Below are 21270 nucleotides of genomic sequence, written 5' to 3' on the forward strand. Positions count from 1 at the left end.
TTATTAACAGAACCTGAAACTGGCTAATTTATTTAAAAATTTTATTTCTTACATTTCTGGAGACTGTAAGAGGTCCAGAGCTGAGGGGCCACATCTGATGAGGGCCTTCCTGGCAGTGGGGACTCTCTGCAGAGTCCCGAGGCAGCATGGGACATCCCACGGGAGGGGGCTGAGTGTGCTGGCTCAGCTCTTTCTTCCTCTTCTCCTGAAGCCAGCAATGCCAGGCCCACCATGACCCATTAATCCTCAGGTGGATGAATCCATTTGTGGGGGACGAGGCCTTATGACCCCATCACCACTTAAGGGCTCGGCTTCTCAAGACAGCCACACCACACATTAAATTGCAACAGGAGTTTTGGAGGGGACAAATGTGCAAACCACAGCAATTGCTCATGGGCCCTGCCTCACAGAGCCCACCATCTGGTGGGGAAGATGAACACTGAATGATAAAATAGTAACCACTAAGTGTTTGCTGTTATTATTTCCTTAGGGCTGTTCAAAGGCTTTTCGTATATGAACTGGTATAATCGTCCCAACAACAGCCCCATGATGTAGGTGGTTTTATTCTACCCACTTTTCAGATGAGGAAACTGAGACACGGGGGTTCACCCTCTTCCCTTTCTGCAGCTTATGAGGGCAGAACCGAGATTCAGAGCCAGGACATCAGACTCTTTTCCCGTGTCCCCCTGTCCCTGCTCCATGCTGTTCTGTCTTTGGAGACACAAGTTCAGCCCAGGAGAGTGAAGGAGCACGCGTGTGTGCAGACACAGAGAGGGCCATGAACGGATTGGAGGGAGCTAAGATGAGAATTTAGGAGACTCCACTGTGAGGTGGGGGATTTTTAATCTGAAACCTGACGCTGAATCTGAATAATCTGAGCATGCATGAGGTAGGGGGGAGACGTGCAGACAGAGGGAACAGCCTGTGCACAGTCCTTCAGAGGGGGCGGGGAGAGCGGGGTAGAGAAGGTGGGAGCCAGGCAGGAGGGAGCAAGAGTGGAACTGGGAGGCCACTGGGAGGTCTGAGAGCAGCCAAGGCTACAGCTTCATCTCCCTCCAGTACATAATCCCTCCTACCCGGTAAGCCAAAGCCCGATTCTCATTACCAGGTTCCTACTTACTTCCATTCCAAACAGTTATTTCTCCACAGGCAGAGAAAGCTTCTCGAGTTGGCACTCTGCTGGAAAAGTGCTCAGTGAGGGTGAGAAGCGGAAATGGCGTTTAATTGTTTGCTCTATCACTGATGTTGAACTTGACGTCTGTGCTTTCACGTGAGAGAACTCAGAGTATGTCAGTTGTTTTGCCTTCTCTGAATGGAGCCCCAATGGATCACCTTCTGTTGAATTCTATTCTACAATAAATATTTATAAACACATTTATGCATTTATTAGCAGCTCGTGTTTTTCAATGTATAAATGTTCACCTCAGGGAATGTTTTACTCTATTTACGGACCTGAATGAATGTAGTGGGATTTGTTTCTGAAATTTACCATTTTGTTTTAACAATAGATAAAAAGCATTTATCGTTTGTACTTCTTTTCGTACTGCCGTTTTGTTTGGAAGTTTTTCCTGGGTAAGGTGCGTTTTAACATTTGGATTCTGCTTTTATTCCTCAGCTCAGAAAAATACACAGTATGTCCTGGTGTTCGATGCATTTGTCATTGTGATTTGTTTGGCATCTCTGACCCTGTGCACGAGATCCATTGTTCTTGCGCTGAGGTTACGAAAGGTAAGTACGTGTCCGTGTTTTCTCCCTGCTCTCTGGGCCTGCTCCCTGTTTGCCCAAACGGTGGACAACTGAGGTTGTACCATCTGCCCTTTCTGGAGCCCTGTGTTTAAATTAGATTCCTTTGAGTGATTGGCCCCGTGAGGCACTGATCAGCTTGGGGGGTAGAAGCGAGTAAGGGCCCAAGTATGTCAGGTGGGATCAGGTAATTATCCTGCTGAAAGCTGAGCTGATCAGGACAGGTGCGCAGTGGTGCACTCTCAAGCTTTTGAACATTTCCAGAATAAACGAGGCCCTTTTAACGCAGGAGTGATCTTAAGAACAGAGTGATAGCATGTGTGGGTTTCATCTTTTGTCTTCGAATCAGAGTTCGTTTTGACAGGGAGGCTTGGTAAATGGGTTATAATGAAGCATAAAATACTTTCTTTTACCTTTTAAAATGGTTTAAAAACTCTTCTGTGACTTTCAGTTTACCTTTCTACCCTCCCAGTTCTTTTGAGTAAAGATTCCAGCTCCCCTAAATCTTACTGTGGTTGGTGGTGTGTGTAACACACATATGGGGGTCAGGGTAAGTAGAAAGACAGGGGAATACCCTCTGTGGGGCAAGGAAATAGTCCACACCCTGTCTTCCTTAATCTTGACCTTCGTCAGTTTACCTTGTAAATATCCACTTCTCCTGCTCCCAAATGCCCTTGAATCCAAGGTTAATGTCCTGTGTCCGCCAAAGTGAGGCAACACACTGGAGCCACCTGCCTGGATGCCGGTCCTGATTTAGCCTCCCTGTGCCTCAGTTCCCTCACCCAGAGGGTAGGGCTGATAGTGCCTGGTTCATTGGGTCGTTGTTGGAATGAATGAGTGGATAAGATGTAAAGTATTTGGAACGTACCCTGTGTTAGCTGTGATGGCAAGTCTGTTGGCGTTAGGGCTTACTACGTAATATTTGAGTTAATGTAGTGGGCAGTGGAATGCTTCCTGTTAGTGGGGGGATTCTGGGGAAGCGTGTGCCACTCTCCACCCTGGAAGTGGCTCTCTCCAGTTGGAACAGGCAATGTCCTGTCACGAAAGGGCGCTGCTTTGCTCTGGCCTTTTCCTTTCTGAGGGCAGTGTGGTTTGTAAGAAGTGCCTTTTAAAATGTTTTCCATAGAGATTTCTGAATTTCTTCCTGGAGAAGTACAAGCGACGGGCGTCTGATGCTGACCAGTGGGAGTTCATCAACGGCTGGTATGTCCTGGTGATCATCAGTGACCTAATGACAATAATCGGATCCGTATTAAAAATGGAAATCAAAGCCAAGGTAAGGAGCAGCCCATTTAATGTCTCTGTCCTTTACATTCTTCCAGATGACTTTGGGCACTTTCAGACATAAGCTCCTATGGAGACTAGCTTGATTCTGGTGTTTTCTCTTTCTTACTCCTGTGCAAGTGAGGCCTCTTCTGGCTGGAGTAATCGTGAAGGGAAAAGAAGGAAGCTGATGTACTTTGGGAGGTGACATTCCTGTGAAAGCCTCCAGGAAACTTGGAAACACCTTCAGGATAGTAACGGAGTTTGAAAAGACTGGTTATTTGGGCTTCATCTTTTTTCAAGTTGCAAAAAGAGACGCTTACTTAGCTTCCCCTGGTCCTGCAAGTCCAGAGGCTCTGGGGAGGGTCCTGACTGTCAGGTGCTGAGGGATGGGGCAGGAATTCGGGACCCTCCAATGCCCAACACTTTATATGGACCAGTTGATTTAATCTCACAGCTAAGCCACAACTCCCCCTTCACCTCCACTGTGCTGTGGTCGGCAGGTTCACCGCCTTTACCTCCCAACTGCAGAGCCTCCCTCTCCCCCACCCTGACCACCTCTGCCTTCCGTCAGGCCATCTTCTTTTCTGGCCTGGATTGTTGCAGCAGCCTCCTCGCTGGTTTGCCCATCTTTTCTCTGGCCTGGACTGTTCAGCAGCCTCCTCACATGCACCCACACTGCTGTCAGAGGATTTTTTCTGGAAGTGTCCATCTTGCTGTTACACCCCTTCCTGCCTCCTGAGGCCTACTTTGGGGGTCAGCGGCCTCCCCTCAGCGTGGCCTCCAGGGTCCTTGCCCTGTCTCTGCTCCTGCCCCAGCACCCTGAGGACTTCTCACTGTTCTCAGCATGTGCCTGCCTCAGCCTTTGTCCACGTGTCTGTGGTGTCCCCCAGCCTGTCCTGCAGGCCTAGCACCACACTGGGGTCACATTTGTGGGCATCCCTCTGTGACAGGCTAGGCATGGGTCTTCCATTGTACTTAGTTTGTTATATTAGGATCATGTTGAAGCATTCTTTCAAAAGCAGCTGAAATGGACATCTATAAACCCAGCACTTGGGAGGCCGAGGTAGGTGGATTGCCTGAGCTCATGAGTTTGACACCAGCCTGAGCCAGAGCAAGACCTCGTCTCTAAAAATTTCTGGTCATTGTGGTGGGTGCCTGTAGTCTCAGCTACTTGGGAGGCTGAGGCAAGAGAATCACTTAAGCCCAGGAGTTTGAGTTTGCTGTGAGTTATGACACCACAGTACTCTCTCCAGGGTGACAAAGTGAGAGTCTTGTCTCAAAAAAAAAAAAAAAAAAAATAGCTGCATTTTACTTTTTGATACTTAACAGACACCGTTAATTTATATTCTTAAGTGCATGATAAATGCAATTTCTATTTCAGAATATTATTTAGGAAAAAAAATCAGTTCCACCAATTGACATACTGATCAGGGATGAGAAACACACGTGGAACTGTGTTCTCTGTTTTTATTTGTTTTTTCTTTAAAAAAACTTTTAGTATCACCTATAGGGAAGTAAGTAATTCATTCTTTTCCAGTCAATGTAAGTGACGTTACGAAGGTGAGTGGAGAAGTCTATTTTAACTCATTCGTCTTTTTGTTTTCATTTCTTAGAATCTCACAAATTATGATCTGTGCAGCATTTTGCTTGGGACATCCACACTCTTGGTTTGGGTCGGAGTCATCAGATACCTGGGCTATTTCCAAGCCTACAATGTAAGCATCAGACAGTGTTGCTGCCGCGGAGGCTTATTTCTTCCTTGGGTTCTGCTAGCTGCTTTTTCATTGCCCTCATTCTGTTGATTTTTTTCAGGTGCTCATTTTAACGATGCAAGCCTCACTGCCGAAAGTCCTTCGGTTTTGTGCTTGTGCCGGCATGATTTATCTGGGTTACACGTTCTGCGGATGGATTGTCTTAGGACCCTATCATGACAAGGTATGTGGCCCTCCCCCTTCCTTCTGCACAGTAGGCATGTGGGACCCTTAAACATGGGGTTAAGACGAGCTTCTGCCTTCTCTTCTCCAGCACATGCCCTTGACACCAGGAAACACCCATCTTTCCATCCATTTTCTTTCTCTTTTCATTATCAGGATATTGAAGGGACTGCAGGATATGGGAACAAGAATGGCATAAGACTAGAAAGCAGATAGATATTATTAGGCCGGGCACGGTGGCTCACACCTGTAATCCTAGCACTCTGAGAGGCTGAGACAAGTGGACTGCCTGAGCTCATGAGTTTGAGACCAGCCTGAGCAAGAACAAGACCTTGTCTCTAAAAATAGCTGGGCATTATAGTGGATGCCTGTAGTCCCAGCTACTGGGGAGGCTGAGGCAAGAGAATCACTTGAGTCCAAGAGTTTGAGGTTGCTGTGTGTTATGATGACACAGCACTCTACCCAGGGGGACAAAGTGAGACTCTGTCTCAAAAAAATAAAATAAAATAAAATAAAATAAAATATATATATGTAGAAAGCAGATATTATAGTTGTTTGAGAGTGGCTTAAAGGTCACATATCCACCTACTAGTTGTCAAATGAGAAATGTTTGGACCTGAGATCACTATGGTAAAAGTGAAAATTAAGTGAGGAAAATTTTATAAAATCTTTTTAATTTAAAGCAGCAGAGTGTTCATCCAAGTTAATTGAGAAGAGTGAAGGTGGGCCAAGACTCTGCCTAGAATGACCATATTAGGCTTATCATTTAAATGATTAGCACGTCTTGTCTCTGCTGGTGGTTTTGATCACACCATCACTGTGCCTTATTAAGATCAGAATCTGAGTTCAAAACATCACTGAGCTTCAGTTGGCATCATAATCTCTGAGCCATCCAAGTTATGCTAAGATGTTCTTGTTTTTAAATGATATATTTGATTGCTAGATGCTTCAGGAAATGAAACTAGATAGGCCTGGCTTTTAAACCCCCAAATAAAAGGAGTTATTTCATCTTTCAGTTTTTCTTCCGTGGCCTGTGGCAAAACAAAATCACCAAAAACCACAGCAGCTAATACTTACCACTTAGGTGTTAGGCGTTCATTCTCACTTAATGACCTTGACAGCCCAGAGTACTATTATCCTCACCTGGGGGCTCTGCACAGCGAAAAGAGGCTACAAATGTGAAGTGTTGCCTCCACCTGTGTGTAACAGTTCAGCCTCAAGTTTTGATCTAGATAGTTGCATTAATCACAACATCTGATCAAATCTGGCTTGCCAAACCGCTGGCAAACAGTAAGCTATACTCAAATCTCAAACCTCTGTGTTGTCCTACTAAAATAAATCACAGCCACCTTGTACACCCAGAATTTCTCTCCTCTTTAAGGGTCACATTTAATATGTCCAGAAAGCATTACTACTGTTTCTCCTGTATGAGATGCTGGGAAAATTAACAGAGTGAAAACCTCTAGGTTAATAGAAAATGTTGATCATCTTATTGCTCTTCAAATTCCATGTCATGCTTTAAAGGCGACTCATGAGAGAGAGATTGTTCTTTGATATGATCTCTCTGATCTGAAGAGCTTAACTGTCTTAGTGCCCAAGAAAATTTACATTTTTCTTTTCTTAGTTCCTCAAGTTCTGAAAGCTTTTCCAGCTTCTTGTCACTAGAGGGTAGTGTTGCACCATGTGGAATAAATGCTGAGCCTAAGGGTTCGGTTTTATTTCACTGGCCTGAGATTTCAGGACAAATGGTCCTATCTTTTGCACCCCCACCCCCACCCCCACCCTAATCTCCTCTACCCTATCTGTATTCCAGAACATGCTCTGATAGTGTTGCTTTAATTTTACTAGATGGCTACCCTTCTCAAGTGCTATTCGTTAGGCCCTGTGCCCAAGCTTTTACTTGCCTTACTATTTTAACCCTCTCTTCTTCTGTATGGAAGAATATTATTATCCTTTAGCAAAAAAATAGGCAGCTTGATATAGTAATTAATTTTCCTGAGGTTACCCAGTTAGCAAATGGCAGGAATTCAAACCCAGGTCTTCCTGACCCCAGTACACACATGCTTTCACCAAGACGCTGTAGGACTTTTCTTGGTATTATCGAAAACAGGTCATTGTCAAAGAGCATTCAGTTTGACCCAAGAAGCAGTGTTGTATTTCTAGATCGACTGTGAGAGGGGAGCCCCCTAATCACTCTCATTCTTTCCATGTTCCTCAAGGTCACCTTGTGGCAAATGATGTTATGGTTTTGTGAGTCTGACTGCATTTCCGTACGTTCAGATTTTTCCTTTCAAAGGATCCAGGTGACTTTGGGACACTCTGGGCCAACAGTGTCCAATAAAAATATAATGCAAGCTGCGAATGAGAGCCATGTGTATACTTTAAAGTTTTCTAGTACCCACATCAAAAAATTAAAATAAACGGCATTAATTTTATTATGTTTTATTATATCTAGTGTATATAAAATATTATCTCGGTGTGTAACCCGTGTTAAGTATGGAGGTATTTTACATTCCTTTCTTCATAGTAGGTCTGTGAAATCTGGTGTGTGTTTTGTCCTCACAGTGCACTTGGACCAGCTACAGATCAGGTGTTCAGTGGTCTCAAGTAGCTAGTGGCTACCGTTATGGACGTGGCAGCTCCCACTCCTGTCTCTCACTTATGCCAGCCTCCCCTTTATCCTGCTGAAGAGTAGCCAGGCTGGGGAAATGCATAGTTGAGTTAATTCATGAGTGAATGTATGAGTTAGAGGAGGGAAAGAACTTGAGTCTGATTTGGAGATTTTCAGCTTTTCTTCTCTCTGTTGCGTCTTTGAATCTGTAAGTGGAAAATTTTACTGCCTCCTGCCCTGTTTCCCCCAGATTAACCCAAACTATCAAAAACTTTAGGTTCTGCCAGTATCTGTTGAAGCAGAGGACTTTCAGTGTGGCCTGAAGCCTTGAAAAGAGAAGCATCAGAGCACGTGTTTTCTAGTTTTAAAATCACAGCAACCTTGAGCACGAAAGCTAATTCTTTCTTTAAAACAAATAAAAAACTCTACATAGAGGTGGTATCAGGACAACTGTCATTTGACACTATCGTTTGATTGGTACTGGCGGCCTGTGAGGCTTTAGCACACTCTCTTCCTATTAGATGCCTCGTTTCAGTGGTTCAGCTGAAGGGCAGAGAGAGGCAGAAAGTGCCCTGCTGGAGTTTGCTCCCAGCTCTGATGGACCTTGGCACAGCACCCTTTCAAACGTGTAGGTACTGACGGCTGGAGACTGTTGGTGTTCTTCCAAACCACATCTTGAATTATTAAACTTACTCTAATGTGCCTTTTACATTTCCAGAAGACTTGAAAAAAAACTTTTTTTAACCAGGAGGAATGAATCATAGTCTTACATTATCCCCATTTTACAAATAAAAAGAGTAAGGCATTGAAAATCGTTGGGTTTTGCTGATGCCAGGGGTGAGAGTTTAGCAGACCTTACATTACATCTTCATGCTTCCAAGCCCTCTCGTTATAGCCAAGCACCTCCCTTATCCAAAAGGAGCATCAGCCAATTATAGCATTTTACTCAAAAGTTGTGTGAGACTCTTAGCACCAGCTTTCGAAGCAAATTTTTATGTTTCTAACATGGCTTAATTGCAGGTTATGTTTTCATTCAAATGGAATTTTTTGGATCAATTACACAATTTTCATTTGTGAAATGAAAGCTTGAGTTCTCACTGTGGTCTCAGAGAACCTGTGGGAACTCTCATGGAAATACCCATTTAATATTATAAGCTTTTTCTAGACCAAGTTCTTAGAGGGCAGAAGTGAGACTTTCTTCCTCATTCCATTCCCAGTGTCCAGCATGGTGCATAGAACATGGGAGGTGCTTGACAAGTTTGTTGAATGAATGAGAAAAGACAGAGAGACCACAGGGCCTGCTTTCCGTATGATCTCTTAAGAACCAAAGCCAGACAGAGTGAGGTGGCTCACACCTGTAAGCCCAGCACTCTGGGAGGCCAGTGCAGGTGGATTGCTTGAGCTTAGGCATTCCAGACCAGCCTGAGCAAGAGTGAGACCCTGTCTCTACTAAAAATAGAAAAAAACTATCAGGGTATGGTGGTGGGTGCCTATAATCCCAGCTACTCGGGAGGCTGAGGCAGGAGGATCACTTGAGTCCAAGAGTTTGAAGTTGCTGTGAGCTATGACACCTTGGCATTCTACCCAGGGCAACAGAGTGAGATTGTATTTCAAAAAACAAAACAAAAACCATGCCCCATAAATGTGGTCCTTTTAGACTGAAAACTCATTAGGACCTTACCCTAGGAATTTTTAAAGCTTATTTCTACATATTATAGAATTTGACTACTGAAATTAAATCTGGTTCACAGCCACTTCTTGTGGCAGAGTACATTCCAATTGCCTAATTTATTGGGTCATTGTTTAAAATTGTGGGTGTGTGGCTCGGTGCCTGTGGCTCAGGCACCACATACACCTAAGGTAGTGGGTTCAAATCCAGCCCAGGCCCGCCAAACAACAATGATGGCTGCAACCGAAAAATAGCCAGGCGTTGTGGCGGGCACCTGTGGTCCCAGCTACTTGGGAGGCTGAGGCAGTAGACTCGTTTGAGACCAGGAGTTGGAGGTTGCTGTGAGCTATGATGCCACAGCACTCTACCCAGGGGGACAGCTTGAGGCTCTGTCTCAAAAAAAAAAAATTGTGGGTGTGTTAAAATAATTCTCATGTGCACGGAGGAGGGAAGGTGAGATGGTTGGTGCAGATTCCGTGTTGGACTGATAACAAAGAACTACCCAGGAACTAAGGAATGAATTTGATATGTGCGGATCAACTAGCTATTTGCAGTTCTGAAACCCGAAGCACAGGCTGTTAGGGGTCCTTGAAACTAAAGAAAAGAATGACCGGATTCTAAAAGAAACTACTGGAAATAGGACTAGCGCTGCCAGAATTGTCACTGACATCCACAGAAACCAGCTTGAACTTCACGGTCTCAAGGCTGGTGGAGGGATGGAAAATATTTACTTTGGGAACCGCCTGTCTGGCTGTTAAATAATCTGCATATTGTTAAGTGGTTTGCTCAGCTGGATGTTCCCTCCGCACCTCTGTGGGAATGTTAGTCTAGGTCATCAGACTCATGCTCACGTGGCCGAGGGATGACCCTTGTGTGGGGTGCGCTTGTATGCCCTCTCCCCTGGCCACCAACTTTACCTTGCCTAGTCCAGCCGTGGGGAGTGTAAGATGTAGCATTTGCTATCCGGTTGGGGAATAGAGAAGTGTGGAGGATAAGCACGCACTGGGAAGACCGTCTGTAGTTCACTGTGTGGTTCTTACTGATACAGAGTACGGAGAAGGGACTGGAGCCACCAGGCAGTAGACTAGGAAAAGTGGCATGATTCAAGAATATGCCAGGTGAGGAGAATAAACCTCATGGGGCCAAAACGAAGAAGTGGGCCTGATCTTGTCAGAAGAGACAGCGCAGGGTGTCAGTCTTGACAGTGAGGAAGGCAATGAGGCCCCCTGAGGGAGGAGCTTACCCAGCCTTCTGGGTTTGGATTTTTACTTTGCATCCAAACTTTGTACAGTCTCATGTAAGAGCAATGACCTAAAGGCCGACTTCTAGGAAGTGTAGTTTTACTGCAGCTTGGACTGGAGAGTGAAGATATGGGAGTGACAAAAACTCCCTTAGGGGTTTTCTGTAATAATCAGTGATGAACAGTGTTGCCATTGGGATCAGAGAACCACGTAGTAGGAACCAACAGGCCTTGGAAGATTAAAGAGGGAGGACGGTCAGTCTTTCCAACACATACTTGTTTTTGTTTTTATCTTTGTTTTTGTTTGAGACAGAATCTCGCTCTGTCATCCTGGGTAGAGTGCTGTGGCATCATCATAGCTCACAGCAACCTCAAACTCCTGGGCTCCAGCCACCTTCTTGTCTTAGCCTCCCAAGTAGCTGGGACTACAGAAAAAACTGCCCAGCTAGTTTTTTCTATTTTTAGTAGAGATAGGATGTTACTCTTGCTCAGGCTGGTCTCAAATGCCTGAGCTCAGCAATCCACCCACCTTGGCCTCCCAGAGTGCTAGGATTTTGGGTACGAGCCTTTGCACCACCTGTTCCAACACATACTTTTAAACACTTGATTATTTTGTAGTAAGTGTTTCTTTGGTAGGAGATTGGAATTGCCAACCGAAATAAGGAAATTTGGAAGGAAAGCCCATTTTCCTGGTTAGGGTGGTAGAAGGTTTTAGTTTGTTGGCATTTTCAAGGAATGATCTGTTATGTAACAAACATACTCATTGTTTGAGTATGTGATGTGAGAATGACGTAAGAAGATGCTTATGTCAAGTAGGAAAAAAAATCAGCATCAAAAATCATTTTATGACAGGATTATAAATATATAAAAAGTTCAGAAGGAAATGTCAAGAGATTATCTTTGAGAGTATGGAGGAAGTATTTTGAATAATGTTATCCTATTTCTTATGGTTCTCTAGCTGTCTTAAGGCGAATAAGTTCTCTTACCACAAATGACAACAACAACTAACAAAACGCGCTAACTGGATACCCTCTGCTTTTCAGGGTATTGTATTATAGAAACTGACTTTGGTTTTCTCCCTTACAGTTTCAAAATCTGAACACAGTTGCTGAGTGTCTGTTTTCTTTGGTCAACGGTGACGACATGTTTGCGACCTTTGCCCAAATCCAGCAGAAGAGCGTCTTGGTGTGGCTGTTCAGTCGCCTGTATTTATATTCCTTTATCAGCCTTTTTATATATATGATCCTGAGCCTTTTCATTGCACTTATTACAGATTCTTATGACACCATTAAGGTAAGTAATTTTCAGTGTTTGTTGCCCAAAAAATTACTGTAAATTCTGTTTAGATTAGAACATAGGAAACTATCGTCTATTTTACTTAAAGCATGACAATTGTATTTAGATTTTGAAGTTGTGTAGAAAGAAACTTTCTAGATACTGGAGGTTAATTTTACATATGCATTTGGGGTCGTGTCCCTGTTCCTCAGATGAGGGTGGGTTGGTTCAGAGGTGTTGGGGGGGGGAGACAGGCAGGGGGCAAGAACGACTGGGTGTGGGAAAACAGGTGCGCCGGGGTGTGTGGTGCCTGGAGCTTTGGTTTCGAGTCAGTTTCGGTGACGAGAGGTGGCTGCCACCCTGACAGCTCTCCAAATATTGGCACAACTTACGCTGGGTGATAACGGCTACTTGGGTAGTGCAGATTCCCTTTAAAGTATGAACACTAAGGTTTTCGTGACTGCTCAGCCTCCTACTTTCTTAAGTTATCTGGTGCGTTCTGTATCATTTCAGACTGCGCCCATAGAACTCATTTTTAGCATGAAGGAAATTCACTTTTTCAGTGCTGGTACCTTCACAGCAGGTGGCAGTGCTTGGAAAAGGCCTTTTCAGGGTCAGTGTGTGAACAACCAGGGGGGTTGTATTGTCACCTTTGGGTGTTGTCCTCTACTTAACCCCTGGGGAACTCAGAAGAAATCCAGCCCATTGGAAAAGATCCTGAGCATATTTTTAGTGTGTGGGGAGATTCGTGTTCAGTTGGTAATGGTGTTGGGCAGGGCTGAGCTGGAGAGACAAGGGCTGCCTTCTAATACACCCCTCGCCGGCTCTACCCTGGCTTTCTTTCTGGAGTTTTCCTTTGGATTGTTCTGTCCCCCGGGTTGCCCTGACTTGGTATTCTTGAACTGACAGATTGATTCATCATCTTTAATATCAGTTCTTAGATCTGAACTAGCAATGTGGGAGAGTTTGGTTTTAGCAAAGGTAGGTCTGGTTTGTTAACAAAGGGAACAATTCTCAATGCTTTATTAATGATGTAACGACATTGTGTACTTTTGAAAGAAATTCCAACAGAATGGCTTTCCCGAAACGGACCTGAAGGAATTCCTGAAGGAATGTGGCAGCAAAGCCGAGTGTCCGAGAGAGCCCTCCAGCCTCCCGTCCTGCATCTGCTGTCTGAGGAGGTCAGTGCTGGGGGTCACGTCCACGCTCCTGAGACGCCCTATTCTATTCCCCTGAGAAAGAGCCACCCCCAGATTAGCACGAGGCAGAAATCAGCTCGTTGTGAGAAATAAGTCATCTCTCTTTTCTTTCCTCCCAATGGAAACTGGGTTTAGAAGTGAATTGTGTCTGTTAAGACAGAGTTGGAAGAAAGCTCCATGAAATGATTGGAGTCTCCTAGGAAGGTCTGAGAGTGGCGAGAGAAGAAATAAATTATGTCCCTGAAGTCAAAAGGCTGAATTCAAAGCTCTGGTGTTTAGACGGGGGTCCCTGGGACTGCCTGAGGTGCCTTCCCCTTTCACAGTCTGTGGTGCAGGGAACCTTTCCTGATCAGAGCACGAGGCCCGCTTGAGAGGAGGCCACACGTGTGCTTGGTTGGGAAGGTCACTGTCAGCTCAGCACTGGCTGGAGTGCCTGCCCCCCTGCTCATCAAGACCCTTGGGAAAACGGTCTAGACCTCAGGGGACCATACATCTCACAGAGGGGGCTGGAGGTCAGAGGAGGACACTCTCAAATGTGACCACAACTGTTTTCATCTGAAGTCAAGGTAGAGGTTTGTAACGGAAAATGTGCCCCACCCACTTTTTTTTTTTTCAAAGAAGAAAATGTGAGAACATAATTGCTATTTAAACTCACAGGATGTATTTTGCTGTTAATCAATTCATACCTCATCTTGGGATTTGAAATTATATGATTAAGCATATCCAAAGAATGTCTGGGAAATATGAAATGAGGTCTTCTGAGAAGAGCTGTTTTCAAAATCACATTTCAGCCTCTGAGAGCATTAAATCGTTGTGGAAGCTGCGAGAGAGGGCGATTCATCTTCTCACCAGACAGTCGCCTCTGAAGTGGCGCCCTATAGGAAGAAAGCCTCTCACAGCGGCTTTCCTATTCTATGGCTAATGGTGAGGGAGAAGAAAATTCACTGGAGGATGTCGTGGTGAATTCTGCAAAGTGACGGAGAAGTCTTTGGTGTTTAGACTGTGGTTTGCGCCATTTAAGGTCCTGGAAGGTTGTTCAGTGTTTTCTTGTGCCGCTGTGTGGAGCAAATGAAAGATGTAAGAGAAAGTTTTCTGCTAAGCCTGGGTCTGGTGGTGAGCAGAAGGGAGCAGCAGCAGACAGTTTGCCCTGGGGGGTGCTAAGGGCTGGGGAGGAGGCCCCGGGGTGAAGGAGGGCCCACCTGCCCATCTGGAGGAGAGGAAGAATGAGAGGGAACCAGAAGGCCCTCCAAGAGGAATGAGGATGATGAAAGTCTTGAGAAAAATAGATTAAAAAAAAATTCAAAGACAGAGGGGACTGTAGCCACTTGTGGCCAAAAGATGATGACAAGTGAAGTCAGCCAGCAAATTTGCAGTGGAACCCGCAACCCAGCTAGGCCCAAGGGCGTTGGCTGGGCGCTGCTGAGGGAACGATGGCCTCGGGGCCTGACGGAAGGAAATGCATGGTGATGGGCCCCGAACACAAGCGATAGATTTGACTCCATCAAAGCCCGTAGGTAAACATAGGTATACCTCGATGTGCTTAAAAGCCAGGAATGGAAAAGCAGTGGAGAGTAGATACTGGACCCGCTGATGTGGTGTGGGGAACGCCAAGATTCTGCACGGCAGAGACAGTGTCTGTGCCCCGTCTGGTGACCGGGACAGGCTGCTGCCTCCTGCACAGCCCGGGTGTGGTCACTTTCTTCCAACTAAGCAGTCCAAAGCTCCACACATCCATCCTGCTTTGAATTGCTGGAGGGGCCTCTGGCCTGAGCATCAGCACACCTGGGCTCTCACTTTGACCCTGCCATTAACCAGGTGTCCTGTGACCTGCTCTGAACCTCTTGGATCCTCCAGCGTCATCAGGGCCGACCACACGGCCTCTGAAACCTCTTTCGGTTCTAAACAGATACGGTTCTTTGGGGAGAGATGGTTGGCTGCAGAGATGCGAGTTACCTGGTCCCTTCTTTACTGCGGGGAAGGAGGAGAATTGGCTGCTCTAGCCATTGCTCTGTTAGCAGAGGGGTGTGGAGGGCCTTGAGAGAGAGAACGTTCCTCCTAGTTTGTTTCCAGAAGCCTTACTCACACCTCAAATAGTGAAAATTACCCTCCTCTTCCGTGGTCTTCCCATTCTATTCAATGTGTCTATAACCTAAAGAATCCAGAGTATTCCTCTCTCGCCTCAAAGATTTTTGGAATCATTTCTCTTTCCTCCTGCCCATTTCTGTTACAGGAAAGGAAGCAGTGAGCACTTGGCTCTTATTAACTAAAGTCCTTCTGCTAAAGACTGTGAAGGTCCAGGGCTGCATATCCAGTGGCCATACGGTGGGTCCGGCGGGTCCACACAGACTGTGTTCTTTAGTTATGGTGCAGAAGAGAGGACTGACTGTCACCTGGTGACCATGGCTGAGGCTCCAGAGTCACTTTTGCTAAGCTCAGATGAAGAAGAACAGGCCCTGGGCCACTTCTGGACATTACTACAATGGCACAAGGATAATGAAATTCTCTGTTAGTCTGTTAATTTATGACACGATGATGTTGGCATGGAAAATCCTCCTTGCAGAGCTGGAGACAGCGATGTTTAAAGCCGTGGATTTAAGGATGTGTGTTTACCGTCCAATAAGGATTTACTTAAAAAGTGATTCTTGGGCTGGGAGACGTTTGTTGATTCATGTTCTGCACAGAAATGAAGTCTGTTTTGATACTGATTTGTAGATTCCAAGCTGGGGAGATGATTAAGCCATTTAAAGATCACAATTAAATGCACAAAAGGCTTCACGCAGTCAGGGTCTTTGGGACTATTTCCCTGTGAGTCTTCTTCACCATGACATGAAGCCACTGTTGGCATGGTCAGTGGGATGGATAGGAATGGCCATCTGGACGCCTTACTCCTTGTACTCACTGTGCAGTCAAGTGTGAACCGTGGCCTGGCCACTCCCTTTGACCATCATCTCCACTGTGTTGGAGATTTACCTTTGTCAAGTAAGGAAATACGGTATATTTTTCTCCAAATAAATTTATTTTTGTCATACCATATAACACTACTGTCCTCTCTTAACATCTGCCCTGTGAAAGATTCAGATCCCACTTCTGTTAACTAGCTGGTCTCCAAAGGGATTACCCATGTTCTTAAACGCAGTGAAGAAGATACAGGGGCCAGTCTATAGAAGGGAATCAGTGCATATTTATGATGGTGACGTGAGCATCACTTCGTGCCTAGACTTACTTCATACTTGAGCTGTCTTGGGGGTCAATTATTTTGAAGTTGTTGGTGAGGAGTAGACTCTGAATGAAGCAGGGCCCTCCTTCCAGGGCCACCTTCTCTTTCCCTGGCCTCAGCTGTGCCCCTCACCTGCACACACTTCCTGATTTTCCTTCCTGGGCCCCCTTCCCATCCCCTCACCCCCACTCTTACCTTTCTGTGTCCGCAGCACTTGAGGCCAGGAAAGCCATCCAGTTAATATGGTTAGAGTTTGTAATGGAGTAAATGACGTGTGTCTACACACAGAATACTCTGTTCAAATTACCATTTTAAACTTCTCTTTCATTTTTTTTTTTTTTTTTTTTTTTGCCAAAAATGTCAAGAGTTACATTCAATTTTTTAAACCAAGGATCATTAAACTGGTGGTTCTGGGATCATTTACATGACTCTGGAGTCAGGTATGTAATTAGAGAACTTATTCACTTCGGAGTATATTCTTCTATACTTCGTTTTATCTCTGACCGGAATTGCCGTGAAAGCCTCTCGCTCAATCTGCAGCCGTCTCTGCCCTTTGGATAGAGGATTCCCGACGATCTCCCACGTCTGGGTTATTCTTTTATTCCTTTCGTTTCCACGTTTCCTTTCGTTTCTTTTCCCTCCAGCTGGACAAAACCCTTTCAGGAAGAAAAATCTTCAAGCTCATCCTGCACGTGTGGAGATATTGTTTCCTCCCCCTTTACCGATTTTAATGATTGTCCCTTTACCTGCGGTGCTTGTACTTTATGAACGATGTCATCTCACAGACACATGCCAGTAGCTACCGCTAGGAGCAGGTATTGTTCTCTCTTACCCCAGGCCTCCCCTTGGACAGTTCAGTTCGAATGTTAGGAGGTACGTTCTTTCTGCTTGTGGGTTTCATTCTGGGATCTTCCACCTTTGTAGAATTTACCTCCTTGGCTTCTGGTGACACAATCAAAGCCACATGCAATATCCTAAAGCCAGTTGACTTGGGCAGTAGGAAAGAGCCGGGGCAAGGGGGACACCTAGACAGACCCGAGTTAAAAGCAGGAGCTTATCCTGTAGCCTTGAGGCCCTGGGAAGTTCCTTTCTGCCTCTAAGTGATGGTAAGAAACGCCAACACACTGATATGGGCGTTTAAGTCACACGGCTCCTGCAAGGCCTGGCACTGAATTGATACCTGACCCATCTTTCCCTTTGATTCTCTGCCATGATGGTTAAGTGGGTTCCATGGAGCCAGAGAATAGTGCAAAGATTAAGCGCGTTACTTCTGCAACCCGTCTGCCTCAGCTTATCTCCCTCCTACCACTGTCTGAGTCTCCAGGGGCAGGTCACACTGTACCTCGGTTTCCTCATCTTTAAAATTAGGGGATCGTGAGTATTAAAGGAGTGAAACATAAAGAGCCTAGCATAGGGTAGGACTTTTAAGTGCTCGGTGAATATTGGCTTTTAAAAATGCTTTTCTGGCACGGTCTACCAATGTGCAAATGTGTTGACCTGGGCCAGCCAGGGAGCTCTCTGTTTTATAGAGGTCCCCACACACTTTTGGCGAACTTAGTTATGGGTAGGACTTACGCGTAGAAAAGTCCCACCCCATCCTGGTGTGATTATCAGTTCACCCCTAAGAAGTTCACCCTTAGACATGCAGAAGCAGCCTGAATACCCTGCCGCTAGGGAGACAGCCGTCAGTCCTGATGGAAGGGAAAAGGTTCCGCAGGTCGACAAGCTGTCACAAAACCCCAGTCCTGCCCCCGGGCGAGACCCTCAGTCTTCTAGGAGCCTACTGCCTTAACCAAACTCATCAGAATGCGCGCAGTACAGGCCAGCCCCTTCTCAGACCATTGCCGATCCAAGGTGGTGAATGCAAAAGGGTGGGAGAGGGAGAGGGTGTTCAGGAAACCTCGTGAGATTCCAGTCGCTGCCCCCAACTCCTGCTGACAGCCTGTACTGCAATGATGGTGGGGGGGAGCACTGACCAGTGCTTGGAATCTCAGCTTTATGAAAAGCACAATAGCCCAGCCTTTGGATCTAGGGGCAAACAGTCACCTTTTTGGACCTGAAGACCTTTGTGCAAAAATAGCCCAGCACTATCACTGGTGTTCCGAGGCCCTATAGTTATTGAGAAAGCACAGCCAATAAACCACTGCCATGGCCTTGGCCGCAGAGGTTTTCCTGACAATAAGAGAGCTGTGAGGCTTCCAGGTACAATTCCAGACATCAGAGCAATTCACTTGTGACAGCCACAAATTGCTAGACCTCATTTTACCACTAATCAGTTCCATTTTTATGTTCCTGAAACTTGGGCACATTTTATTTTGCTTTACTCAAAGCTGGTACATCTCAGCCCTGTAATTGCCCCCTTCCTGCCTGTCCACAGAAGATACTTTCCAAGACCCCAGAGAATGCCTGAAACCACACTCAGTTCTGAACCTGCACAGGTCGACCCTCCCTAACTTGAAAACCCAAATCCAAAATGCTCCCAAAGCTGAAACTTCTTGTAGTGGAGTCATGTGATGGGGCACAATCAAAACGCAGGAAAAAAGGTTCATGCCCCAAATCATTAAAAATATTGTTGGGCGGCCTCTGTAGCTCAAAGGAGTAGGGCGCTGGCCCCATATGCCAGAGGTGGGGGGTTCAAACTCAGACCTGGCCAAAAACTGCAAAAAAAAAAAAAAAATATATATATATATATAGAGAGAGAGAGAGAGAGAGAGAGAGAGAGAGTATAAAATTTCCTTTAGGCTATGTTTATAAGATATATATGAAATATGAATGAATTTCATGCTTAGCTTTGAGTCCTATCTCTAAGATAGTTCATGTGTATGAAAATGTTTCAAGACGCCCCCCCCCCCGAAAAAATCCCAAATCTGAAACACTTCTCCATTGGCAATAAATGTGCCGCAGATAAATCCGCTTAGCTACCTACCACACTGCCACTGAGCAAAGCTAAACATCTGAAATGCTTCTCATCCCAAGCTCTTTGGCTATGAGAGACTTGACCTGTGCATACTATGTTTTTCCTACATATACACATAGGTTTGATAACATTTGACTTATAAATGAGGTTTAATTACAATTATAAAAGATTAATTACAATTATAAATAGAACAATTCTGATAATCATAATTATGTGAGGGCAGTCTCTCTTTTTTTCCTCAAGTTATCTCATGGTGTTGAACTCACCCTTCATGTGATGACGGGAGATGATAAAATGCCTACGGGATGAGATGAGGTGAGGTTAATGATGCAGGCGTGTGACGGAGGGCAGGTTGCCGTGGACCTTCTGATGCTCCATCAGGAGGAGGATCATACCCCACGTGATCTGGATCCACTCTGACGTCCGCAGGTAGATGTCAGGAGCTGCTGACAGACAGACTGAAGCCTACAGAGTGTGGATCACTGGACGGAGGGACGATGGTCGTCCCAGGCTGGCTGCAGTGGCCCAGGGTGAGATTTCATCATGTCAGAGAAGCGTACTATTTAAAACATATGAATTGTTGATTTCTGAACATTTCCATGTAATTTTTTCAGTCCTCAGTGGATCTCAGGTAAGTGAAACCACAGAAAGCCAAACTCTGGGTAAAGGGGGGCTATGTGCATATGCTGAATTCCAGTGACACTGGGGCTTTCTCTGCCAAGCAAGTACTGAGAGTGGAAAAAGCACGCAGGGAGTGGTCCCTGGGGAGTGGTCATCACAGAGTAGCTCACTGCCATCAGGCACTTCAGGAGGGACGGTCAACAGTGGAGATGGGACAGGAAACGGACAGCTGCTTGTGTGGGAGGCCGTGGGGGTGCCTCTCCTTCCCTCCATCCCAGGTAAGATGTTCCCGGCGCTGGACAGTGATGACGCTCAGGGCCTGCTTCCTGGCTCTGTGACCTGTGGGTTCTCAAAGAACCCTGCACGTGGCCTAGTGGTCGGCCAACACAGTCCTTCAATTTTAACACTACTTCATTTTTTTTTTTTTTTTTTTGACAGAGTCTCACTCAGTTGCCTTACTACACCTACCTCATAGCAACCTCAAATTTGGGGCTCAAGCCACCCTCTTGCCTCAGCCTCCCTAGTAGCTGAAACTACAAGTGCCTGCCACAACACCCGGTTATTTTTTAGAGATGGGGCTCACTTTGGCTCAGGTTGATCTCAAACTTCTGAGCTCAAGCAATCCCCCTGCCTCAGCCTTCCAGAGTGTTAGGATTATAGTTGTAAGGTACCGCACCTGGCCACTGCTCCATTTTTAAGTCATTACGCCCCCCCAGGTTACATAGCTAATCCTGATAAATATAGAACTTGATGATTAAAGCATGGACTTCTAAGAAAATGGCTGAACTTTTTAATTTAATGAATGGGGCCAGGCATGGTGGCTCCCACCTGTAATCCTAGTACTTTAAGACACTGAGGTGGGAGGATCACTTAAGGCTAGGACTTTCAGATGAGCCTGGAGAACATGGTGAAACCCTATCTATACAAAAAAATTTGAAAATTAGCCAAGCACAATAGCCTGTGCCTATAGTCTCAGCTACTCAGGAGGCCAAGGCAGGGGAATCTTTTGAGCCCAGGAGTTCACGGTTGCAGTGAGCTGTGACAGTGCCACTGTACTGTAGCCTGGATGACAGCAAGATCTTATCTCAAAAACAAACAAACAAACAACAAAAACCCTAAATTTATAAAAGGAAAGCAAGAACTTGAGTTGGAACTGCAACTGCTTTTTTAGAAAGTAGACTTTATTTTCTAGAGCAGTTTTAGGTTCAGAGTGACACTGAGAGGAAGGTCCGGAGCGCTCTGGTACCATCCTGCCCACATACATGCACAGCCTCCCACTGCCCTTTACCCACCTCCTCCACCAGGGTGGCACATTTGTGACACTCCAGCCACTGAATTGGCATCAACCCTGCACCATTACCCAAGGTCCCCTGTATGTTAGGGTTCACTCCTGGGGTTGAACCCTATGGGTTTGGACAAATATATAACATGTATCAACCACCACAGCACCCTACAGACTCCCTGAATGCCCTTTCCTCCACCCCATCCTGCTCCTCACCCCCTCCTGCTCCAGCTCCCAGCAGCAGCTCCTTTTTACGGTCTCTGTGACTTCTCCTTTACCTGTATGCTGTGTCCTTG

At 45.7% G+C, this 21270-nt stretch overlaps 1 protein-coding gene across 2 annotated transcripts in view; it reads left to right on the forward strand.

Moving 5' to 3' along the window:
• Positions 1-15934, forward strand: part of MCOLN2 (mucolipin 2) — a 59708-nt gene extending 43774 nt beyond the window's left edge. Inside the window, exons 8-14 of one of the 2 annotated variants that reach the window (XM_023509860.1) lie at positions 1616-1728; positions 2870-3019; positions 4623-4724; positions 4822-4944; positions 11550-11756; positions 12798-12919; positions 15168-15934. In XM_023509860.1, the coding sequence (XP_023365628.1) occupies positions 1616-1728; positions 2870-3019; positions 4623-4724; positions 4822-4944; positions 11550-11756; positions 12798-12919; positions 15168-15204 (854 nt within the window). In that variant the 3' untranslated portion in view covers positions 15205-15934. Of the gene's footprint in view, positions 1-1615; positions 1729-2869; positions 3020-4622; positions 4725-4821; positions 4945-11549; positions 11757-12797; positions 12975-15167 lie in introns of those variants that run through there. The other variant, XM_012801630.1, reaches the window with a different exon arrangement.
• The last annotated feature ends 5336 nt before the right edge of the window (positions 15935-21270 follow it).

This window comes from Otolemur garnettii, unplaced genomic scaffold, assembly GCF_000181295.1.
Source record: "Otolemur garnettii isolate 467f Iridium unplaced genomic scaffold, OtoGar3 scaffold00010, whole genome shotgun sequence".
NCBI classification, from domain to species: Eukaryota; Metazoa; Chordata; class Mammalia; order Primates; family Galagidae; genus Otolemur; species Otolemur garnettii.